Source organism: Capsella rubella, unplaced genomic scaffold, assembly GCF_000375325.1.
Source record: "Capsella rubella cultivar Monte Gargano unplaced genomic scaffold, Caprub1_0 scaffold_7, whole genome shotgun sequence".
NCBI classification, from domain to species: domain Eukaryota; kingdom Viridiplantae; phylum Streptophyta; class Magnoliopsida; order Brassicales; family Brassicaceae; genus Capsella; species Capsella rubella.
Window position 1 is genome coordinate 14,057,731 of NW_006238917.1, and position 11,449 is coordinate 14,069,179.

At 31.0% G+C, this 11,449-nt stretch overlaps 1 protein-coding gene across 1 annotated transcript; it reads right to left on the reverse strand.

The window, feature by feature from the left end:
- Window positions 1-2,013: 2,013 nt before the first annotated feature.
- On the reverse strand, window positions 2,014-5,129 carry LOC17877944 (glucose-6-phosphate 1-dehydrogenase 1, chloroplastic). Its single transcript, XM_006283345.2, has 8 exons — window positions 4,838-5,129; window positions 3,989-4,229; window positions 3,788-3,902; window positions 3,498-3,703; window positions 3,255-3,404; window positions 3,065-3,185; window positions 2,559-2,989; window positions 2,014-2,491 (listed from the first exon to the last, which is right to left on the reverse strand). The coding sequence occupies exons 1-8, from the start codon at window positions 5,061-5,063 to the stop codon at window positions 2,245-2,247; spliced, it is 1,737 nt and encodes a 578-aa protein (XP_006283407.1). The 5' UTR covers window positions 5,064-5,129; the 3' UTR covers window positions 2,014-2,244.
- Between the last annotated feature and the right edge of the window lie 6,320 nt (window positions 5,130-11,449).

Genomic DNA, 11,449 nt, shown 5'->3' on the forward strand with positions numbered 1-11,449 from the left:
GTCGATCTTTTAGTTTGAAGATGACAAAAAAAAAAAAAGAATGGGGAATATTTGCTAACACAAAAGGCATATAAACCAAAGAGTGTTATGCAAAATTAATGTCTATTTTGGGGGGTTTCAACCTTATTATGTCTATCACCAATTTTAGTCAAAGTGTATTAATTTGTTACGTTCAGTCTCCGGATGATTTGGTCTATCATTATATAGAATTTGGTAAGAAATCAATGTATTTTATTTGATATATTGGTAACAAATTAATACTGTAATTTAATGATTTTTTACTTTTAATTTGGTCAAGATTTGTATTTGTGTATGCTAAATTTTATGTTTTTACTATATGTTTCCGTTAGCAATAAAAAAATGTTTGAAAGAAAAAAAAAACGTTTAAGTAGTATATTTAAAATATTTGGAACAATTTTTTTAGTTAGAAAGATGGAAACAATTGTTAAAACTACTTTTAGTTAAAAATGGTTGTTTCCTCCTACGTTAAGTAAATTTATATTAACATTTTTAAAGACAGTTATGAAAAAACCCTCACTTAGCTCACTTATTTACAAGGTCCTGCCATTGGCTTTAAATAATTATTCTCTAATATTTCTAAAATTTGTTTCCACGATTATTCAACAAATTTAACTTATAGGATCCCTAAAAATTAGCTGATTTGCGAGCTGAATATTCTGAGATTTTCGAAATGATTTTGCGGTATTAATACCCATATTCATGATGATTTTTGCACTAAAAACGGAAACCATATTTATGATGAACATATTATTTTATTTGAAAGGTTCCCCCAAATCTCTCTCTAAATACAAAATCGACAATAGAAACTAATCAATTGCATTAAATCAAACAAATTATATCTATTTATATTAACATTTTTGCAGCAACTTATGAAATAAATCATGGGGTTTAAACTTATTTACAAGCTTTGCCACTGCTTTAAATACAAAATCTTATAAAATCAAAAATTATAATTTTCTAAAACAAATATTAATTGATCGAAAGTTATATATTCGATCATAATTGTTAGTTGTTACGCTTATTTAGCTGCTTTATTCAAGCACATTCTTAAAAACTTATTTCCAAAATCTTTCAATTTGTTTATATTGTTTTAATATATAATCGTCTCATTTAATTGTGTTAGTATGTGATTAGCGGCATAATTGGAACAAATAACAAAATTTCCTTTACTTTAGAGTTTAGACTAACATTAAAAAGCATATTTTTCACTTATAGCTTTCAATTATTTAATGATTTCTATAATTTTAATTTTTCTGAACAAATTCTCTTTGCTCACCGAAGATTCGATTACCTAATCATCCATTTCTAAAAATCATTATAAAAGATAGTATTCTTGACCTTGTCATAACAAACTGAATTAAATTTTGACGATTATATGACTCGACGAGATAAAAGACGGGATGGATTGTAATATGCTTATAAAAAATTATACGATGGGACAAGTTTGAATTGATAATACTATAAAGTTAAAATCTCACTAATTTTATATGTCAAAACGGATAAAATATTCATACGTTAATATGTCAATACTATAAAATAAGAATTAGAAAAAACGTTTGCCCCGCGGTGTACCGCGGGTTAAAATCTAGTATTTTACAATTTTCCAACAATTGTTAAAACTACATCCTTATCATAAAAAAAAATCATATTATTCCACAATTTCAATAATCAAAAGATATGATAAATAAAATTCATATTATTCCACAATTGTAAATCATTTAGAGGATTTAATGGATGTATCTTAGCAAAATCTTAGGCTAAGGATTTGGCTAATATACTACCATTAAGGATGTCCTAGCAAGACTTATGAATAAAGAAAAAAAGAAAAGATATAGTGTGTAAAATTATACAAAGAAAAATAGAGAAAAAATAAAAAATCGCTTTTGTGATTACATAGTTTTTCTGCATCTAAAATAATTTGAAGTATCTCTTAAACGATGTCACACTGTCACACAAAGTCAAAAAGCTCACCGTAATCTCAACTCTCTTCCATGCACATAAAAATCAAAAACTTATTCAACTTTGAATTTGTTCATTTGGAATCAGTCAAACAAGCTTATACTTTACATTAACCATGACATGAGATCCTAAGAATTGGCCATGGATTCTATCTACAATTTGAGTCATGTATGTATAAGTTGGAAAGAAACAATTCACACACAGTTTCTGGCACCAAATCTTTGATATCACTAAGCACCAATTCATATTGCTTATGTCAAAAGCTTAAGCATCTCCAAGATCTCCCCATCTCACATTGTACTTAGATGCAAGGTAATGTGCACCAACAGGACCTCTGCTTCCATATGGATAGAGTTCAGGAACAATTTTCTTCTCCTCGAGTTCCTTCAAAGCCGGTGTGAATAGATCCCATGCTGCATCTAGCTCATCACTTCTTATAAACAACCTCCTCTCTCCTTCGATCGCATCAAGAAGTAGTCTTTCATATGCATCTGGTATCTCTCTTGGATACCTATCAACCCAAAAAGAGTATAAGTAAATAACCTTAGATAGGAAAACTAGAATCAGATAGTATATACCTGGACCGATATAGAAGGTTAAGGTCGCTGCGATCTAGTCTCATTCCAAGACCAGGAACTTTGTTGTTGATCCTTAGGTATATGCCTTCATCAGGCTGAACTCTGATCACTAGTTCATTAGTTGCGTTGTCTAAATTAGTTGCAAAACTTTTCTTGTACAAGTTTCCTGGGACATGTCTGAACTGAACTCTGATTTCTGCTCCTCTGGTATGGAGAGCCTTCCCGGCTTTCATTAGAAAAGGAACACCATCCCATCTCGCATTGTTGATGAACATGGCTGCTGCTGCAAATGTAGGAGTAAGACTGTGATTTGGTACCGTTGGATCGTCTGTATAACCTTGATAAGTCTTGCCTCCTTTGCTGTGCCCTTTGTATTGCCCAACAATGACATCTTCAAGACGTAACGGTTTCATTGATCGCAAAACTTTCACCTGAACAGGAACGCATAATCATCAGCATAGTATTTTATTACCAACCTACAGATTTGGTAGTGAAGAAACTCTTACCTTTTCACTTCTTATATCCTCAGCATCTAAGCTCACAGGCGTCTCCATCGCGAAAAGTGCAAGTATCTGCAAGAGATGGTTTTGCATGATGTCTCGTATAATTCCATACTGATCAAAGTACCTGCAATGATTTAACATTAGATAAGGTGTTCCATGCTTGTAACAATGTAATTTGTCTATAAAAGCTTACCCTCCACGTCCTTCTGTTCCAAAATCCTCAGAAAAAATCAGTTGAACGTTGCGTATGTAATTTCTTGACCATAGAGGCTCGAAAACAAGATTTGAGAACCGAAGCACGGAAAGGTTCTCAACAAGCTCCTTTCCTAAATAGTGGTCAATCCTAAGTAAACCAACATAACATTACAATTTTGTTCCAACTTAGAATTTAAAAATATGGCGGTGATGGTTGTTGTGGGCAAGGAAAATGGCTAACCTGAAGATTTGCTCCTCTGTGAGATACTGTTTCAGACATCTAGTTAACTCTCCCGATGATTCAGAGTCTCGACCGAATGGCTTTTCGACAATGACCCTTGTCCAGCCGTTTGCTGAGGAGGCTCTAAGGCTTGCACACCTTACCACATCGACAAATATGTTTGGGGGTATAGACAAATAGTACAGCCTGTTTGCTAGCTTTCCTGCCTAATAAGAAGAAACCAAACAAGATTAAAGTAAGAAGAGAGGAATCAGAGTGTGTCTTGAACAGAGTGGTAAGAAAATGTTTACCTCTTTCTCTTTGAGCTTGGTGTTTAGTGCTGCAAAATCCACTTCCGAATTATACTGACCAGAATGGTAAAAACATCTTTTCAAGAACTGATCCATTTTGTCCCCACAATTTTCCCTGTTAATTCAAACCTTTTCTCATATAACCAAACCATAGAGTTTACCTTCAACATACAACAAACTAAAATACATAGCAGAATAAACCTTTGATCAATCCGGCAAGTCAATGTACTACTAATCATATCACGAAGCTCGTCATGAGTGAGTTTGGTCCGAGCATAACCAAAAACAGTAAAGTCCTGAGGAAGACAACCCTCATAAAAGAGAGCAAACAATGCAGGGAATATCTTCTTCTTGGCCAAGTCCCCAGAAGCTCCAACGACTGTAATACTAAGAGTAGACTCTTCTTTTGTGACATGTTCCTCCTCTGTTAGATGATCTCCCACTGAAACATTTGCACAAAATACAAAAAGAAGCTTTACAAACTACTTCAACTCATTAAAAGACAGAGACTTTATCAACCAAATTCCCAAACCAATCCCTTACTAATTGCTATCTTATCTTCTTCCATCAATCCTAGCATTACCAAAGACAGAAACTTTGACATGAAAAATGGTATCTTTGAGTGAAAAGACTATAAAAGATACAATCAGAAGCTTTACAAAATACTTCAACTCATATAAAGACAGAGACTTTATCAACCAAATTCCCAAACCAATCCCTTACTAACTACTATATAATCACTCTAATCTTATTCAATCAATCAAAGACAGAAACTTTTACATGAAAAATGGTATCTTTGAGAGAAATGGCTGTAAAAGATACAATCTAATTTGCTATCTAATCACTCTAAACTTCTACAATCAATCAAAGACAGAAACTTTCACATGAAAAATGGTATCTTTGAGTAAAAAGTCTATAAAAAGATACAATCTTTGATCTTTGTTCCACTCCTAATCAGCAAAATCAACCACAAGGGCAAGAAAAGTTGCAACAAGCATTACATAAAACACATAATGATCTAGTAAAGAACTTGGAGAAGAAGAAACTCACAGTCTTGTAAAGAAGCAAAATTAGTAGCAGAGCCATTAGAGGATTCGAGCTGATGAGAATGTTTCTCAGCAAAGAATCTCAAACGAAACTGAGAAAACCAAAATTTTCTCGGGAATGTGAGAGATCGACTGAAGAAGAGTGGTAAAGTCTCTTTAAACGGAGACGCAGCGAGAGATGAGGAAGAAGAAGAAGAAGAAGAAGGAATGATCATAGAATGTGTCGCCATGCAAAATTTTCTTGGATCGTCAAAACAAATGTGATGCTATTGTATTTGTGCGAGGCCATTTGTATATCTCTCTCTTTATGTTATCCACAACAGTATGTTTTATCCACATCTTTCAGTGTTTGTTTGCTTGTATGTGATAAATAGATAAATGAATATTTTTAATAATTTTTTAAACAAAAGACATGAAATATCCATTTTAAAATATACGCTTCTTATTCATAGATAAAATAAAGGGGGAATTTCAAAAATACCACTTTTCCAATACCACTTTTTAAAAATACCTCTCTTTCTAGATTTATCAAAAAGTCACTATAAAATTTGAAATTTATCAAAAACATATGTGTAAACTTATATTTATAGACACAAATTATCTTTATATGTGTGTAAATTTATATATATATATAATAAATACCGTATAAATACATTTTAAAAACCATTTAAAAATCATTTAAAAACCTTATAAAAACTGTGTAAACCTTTTAAAAACCTTATTAAAACATTATAAATGCCGTTTAGAACCTCTTAAAACCTTATAAATATTTGGATTTAGTCTTCTAGTAGTAATGATGACCTCGATGTACCTTATTAACCATATAAAAGTTTATAATTTTTCATATTTGAAAAGGGGTATTTTTGAAAATGGATAGAAAAGAGGGGTATTTTTAAAAAGGGGTACACCAAAAGGGGCATTTCTCAAAAATTCTCTAAAATAAAACACATAATACATTTCTTATCTATCATTTTTTAAAAATATCCATATTTGAATTTCAAAAATTATAAAGTTTATATAGTTTATAGAATACTTCTAGATAATAAGTATTATTTGGAGACTCGATTGAAATATTTATAAAATTTTAAAAGAGGTTTTTTTTTAATTATTTTTTTTAACATCAAACTAGAATCAGCTCATGAGAGCCAGTTATTTCAAAAGAAGTTTACAATGTTTTTAAAAGGTTTTAAAAGTTATTTATACGGTATTTATAAAATCTTATAGATATAAGATATTTATAAAACATATATAATTTTACACACATATAAATGTAATTTGAAAATGGGGTATTTTGAAAATGAGGTATTTTTGAAATTTCCCCAAGCTTTTTAAATTAATAGTCTTTATTAGTTCAAAACATATACATTTAAAAAATTATAATTAATAATCTTATTTATAATGAGATTTATTTATCTGCTAACATTTTAGAAAAAAGTAAGTGAAGACGATAATTTGATTTAATAAAACTAATGTTTTGAGTGTTATAAATATTCTACATTTGGATTTCAAATTTTCAAATTTTGGAAAATATTTTAGAAAATTAATAGTAAATGCTATAAATGAATTTACTTATTATATAAATGATATACAAAAATAATACTTTATAAATAGTATCCTGTTTTAATTTACAGCTTATTAAACCATCAAAATAAAATGATGCATATTCAGATTAAGTAATCGTACCAGAAAATTTTACTAGTTTTGTAACTAAATTATAGACAATACTGAAATATAATAGTTTTAAACACAACATAAAAATTCTATGATATGTAAAAGTTAGTGATGAGATTTAAGAAAATTATAAGAACACTAAAACTGGGATAAATTAGTCTATTATATATATAATAAAAATTTATTTACATAATTATTAATTTATGATATTGATTGTTAAAAACATTATCTTATTATTATATCAAATTTTATTCATTTTATACTAGTCTGACTTGAGACTAGAGAATTTTATTATTTCACATGTTTATATATTTATCATGTATTTACTTAATCTATACATAAATTTCTTTGATATAATTATTGACTAACTTAATTTTAATATAAATTTCTTTGATAAAACTATTGACTAAACTATCTTTTTCAAAGTCAACATAATTTGAAATAAAATATTTGGGAACATACTTATGCTAAATGTCTATGTAATGCAATCTATTTAGAGAATCTTTATACATTTCTTCTTGGTTTTGGTAAGTTCCTTATTTGAAAAATCAATCTTTATGTTATTTATTTTACATGTTAAAAAGCTGTCATATTTTCTTTATGATATCACTATTTAATTTACCTTATTTCTACAAAATAATAATTTATCTTGTGGAAAATAAAAATAGGGAATTTTTTGACTTATGCCATTTTGGAAATTCAAAATTTGAAAATGCCAGTTTTCCCTATGTATTTTCTGGAGTGCCATTTTTTTGGTTAATGGCAGGGGGTAAAAAGACGAATCCTCGCAGAAAAACTAAAACAAAATGATGGACAAAACTCGAACATACGAGAGATTTGGTCCACTAAATTTAGTCTGTCAGATCTCACCAATCAAAATTGGTTTGCTGAATCTAGTCCATCTATAGACAAATGTATGGTCCATAATGTATGTAAACATGGCTAGATCGTGGATGACATCTTTCATAGATTTATCACTTGTTTCATCATTTAGTCGATCAATTATATAAGTAGAGACTCCGGAAAACTCGCGATGTGTAAGTAGTTACATTGGCCTCTTGTCTCCTCTCATAGTATATATGGTACCAAGCTTTCCTTATTATTCTTTTTTGTTGTCTTTGATCAGTTATTACTATCCTTCTGCTCCATTATCAAAATATAGGCTTCGATCACAAGCCGAGGTCGAAAAGTAAGTTTTTAGTACTCATTTTGCTCTTTTTTTTAGCATTCCAACTTCCCATAACTTGCATAACATCATCCTTTTTCAAAAGTGTCATGTAATTTTATAAGAAACCAGTTTGTTGATTGGCTGATTTGCAGATTTTCTTATCTCCTTATTTAAACATATATAAGTATTACGTCTCGGGGTATTCTGATACTTAGGGTTTTATGCTTTTGGAGTTCAATCTCCCTAGTGCAATGTAGTTCAAAGAGTTTATCGATCCAATTGAGTGTGATGCAAACAATTATGATTGCAACAAAAGCTAACAAGTTATGCCAAGCAAATAGCAATTTAAACTATCAATCTAAGTGCAAAAAAGTCAATGACAGAAATAAACTAAGAATGAAGAACAAGAGTAAACAGAAATGAAACAAGCTTAAACTAAGGCAAGTGACAATATGAAACTAAAGCAGAAGATAGACTAAGTAATGCAAGAACTAAGTATAACAGAAATGAAGCTAGCAAATAATCAAAAGAGTTTAGGCCTCAAGGATGCGGTAATCGATTTCAGTGGAGTATCTTAATCTTATTTAGAATGCCTCAAAAACTCAATCAAGCTATTCCTTAGACAGTGAACTTCTAAACCTAGTCAATCTAATCTCTTGGCAGACACTATCAAGTCTAATGCATTTCCTAATCTCAAATCTCTTTGATGAAATATGCAATAAACATGCATTAAGTATCAATTCACTACTGTCACTAAACACCTTAGACAACCAATATCTTGGGTTAAGCATGTAAATCTCTTGCACTAGCTGGTTCAGACATTTCTTCAAACACCTTTCGGGCATGAAATGTCTATGACCTAGTTCCAATTGATCAGAGAAGAACTAGCTAATGGTACTCTAATCCAGAAGAGAAATCAAGCAATTCTACACTTAGGAATCCTAATAGAATAAGATTCTCCACCTAATCTATCCCGTTCTCAAGAACCCTAAAACTATTTAAACCTAGAAAACATTAAAACAAGCATTATCAGAGAGATCAGGATCTAAAGAGCAATATTGAACAAAGAAGCAAGTGGAAATTCTAAATAGATCAAATGATATTAAGTCTAAAAGTTTCTGGAAATTTGGTGGCTAAGGGCATATGCATTGGTAGGACTTGTTTTTGTCCCAAAAAAAAAATTATGATTTAAAGAAAAAAAACAAGAACAAAAAGATAACCAATCGCGGGCCGCCACGTGTCAATGGGGCCCGCGAATAGTGGAAAACAAGGAAAAGGACCGTCCCGTTTCTGCGTATGTCCCTCTTCAATTTGTTCTTTTTGATTACTTTTTTCTTTTTGGGTGGGGGACTGGGCATGAATACGCCATTACACATGGTCTAAGAGAGATAAACTTTAGAAGAAAAGGGAAATTTTTTACAAATGAGAGAAATGGGCTATTTATAAGAAGAGAGGAACACCCTAATTCACTAGCAGAAAAAGTAGAAAGTCGGTCATAAGTGCTCGATCGGGAGCTCGATCCACAGCTAGGTCGAGTGGTTAGTCGTGTGCATTGGTCGAGCATCAGTCTTCGTTCCTTCCACTCGACCGGGTGCTGGACTAGGTGTATATACGTACAGTAAAACATTGATAACTCTTAAACCACAGCCCTGATTGGCTTGAAATTACCACCATTGGAAAGCTTATTTAATTTGCTACAACTTTTATGAAGGGATTGGAAGCTAAATCTAAAAGTAAGATCTCCATTCGGTTCGATCTATGAAGGGCTTGTTGTGCACACGATTGAATAGTAGGTCGAGTGGTATAGTCGAGTGCTTCCATTTTCCTTCTTTATTCTCCATATCCTCAGGAATAACATCAGCTCTTTCCATAGCCCTTAGAAGTCCTAAAATCCTGATAATACTCCACATGCATAGATGTATGCTAATGCAAAAAGATTTAAGTATGCAAAGCACAAAATAAAGACTCTAAAACCTATGAAACATGTTTTAAACTATGAAAACTAAGGACTAAATGCATGCTAAAAAGAGATAAAATACATATCATATCCATGTCTTACCATGTTTCCAACTTATATAATTAGGAATTAGTAGGATTGTGTAGGAACATGTAGTTGGAACCTCAGGTACGTTACTTTTTGGTGTTTTTTAATTTAAAGCTAGGCATATTAATGCAAATTACATAAACCATTGCCTATGTTTTGCTACTTACGACGTTAATGTGTAATGCTAAGAAATGGTTAGAAGAAAAGCTTAGTGACGACTTATCATATAGGTTCTTCGCCGACCACCCCCTAATACACAAGACAAGGGGTGAATATTTATTAGTTCTCCTTCCAATTGCCAAAACGCCTTGACGACTAAATGAAGAAGCGCACTCGTCAAGTGGAACCTTATGCAGCTACAAAATGTAAGTTTTTTTTCTCACCTTGCTTGTATATGCAAATTTGATTCATCCTTTTTTTGTTTTTGTTTCTAACCAATTAAGTGGCATGAGTATCTCCAGGTGAGCATGGAGCGTCACAACATGGAAAACCCTCCAAAAAGACAAAAATATGAAATTGGTGAATGAGACCAACAAAGATTTAGTCCATGTGGACATAATGTGGATATTCATGGCTATTTAATTTATTTTGTTGACCAAAGCAAGATTTTGAGTATGTTTGGAGAAAATTAATGAGAAATTATTACTAATAACCTTTTTATGAATCCCTTTTACAAAACTACCCTATTTTTTTTTCCCATTTCATTTTTGCCCTCTCTTAAATTTTAATGGCCATTTTACCCTAATTGATAGAATATTCTTTCCCAAAGGAAGGAATATCCCTTCCAAAAAATTTCTCCCCAAAAATTTCTCGCCAAAAATTTTTCCGCCATAATTTTCCCGCCAAAATATTTCTGAAAAAAATTTTCCCGTCAAAATTTTCCTGCCAAAACAATTTCCGCACAAATTTTCCCGCAAAAATATTTTTACAAAATTTTCCCGCCAAATATTTTTGAATGATTTACAAGGATTTTTAAAGGGTCTTTTAAAAGTTTTACAAGGGTTTTTAAAGGGATTTACAAGAGTTTTTAAATGGTTTTTAAAAGATTTGTAATGGTTTTAAAAGGGTTTTAGAAGCTTACAAATGTTTTTGAATGCTTTTCAAATGATTTACAATGGTTTTTAAAAGGTTTTATAAGTTTATAACAATTTTAAAAGGATTTACAAGGATTTTAAGGGTTTTTTTAAAAGGATTTACAAGTGTTTTTAAAGGCATACAAGGATTTAAAAATGGTTTTAAAAAGATTTACAAGGATTTTGAAAGATATTTACAAAGATTTAAAAATAGTTTTAAAGGATTTACAAGGGGTTTAAAGGGTTTTAGAAGTTTACAAAGGATTTTAAAGGGTTTACAAAGATTTTTTAAGGTATTACAAGTTTTTTTAAATGGTTTTTAAGGATTTACAATGGGTTTAGAAGTTTACAAAAGTTCTGATTAAAGGATTTATCACAGTTATAAGGGGTTTAAAAGGAATTACAAGTATTTATAAATAAGAGATACCCTAAGATAGCATCCTTTAAGTTTTACTTCCACATATACCACACACTCCTTAATTTAATATAAATATAATTAATTATTAAAACAAAAGACTAATATACCCTTAAATACAAACCCAAAAGATGTGTGTAGTTTCATCGATTCACTTTTCATCTTCACTGACGTTTATCATCACCGGAGAAATTCTCCATCATTGTCGAAGTCAGAGTCTCCATCATCTCCGACGAATCCTAACG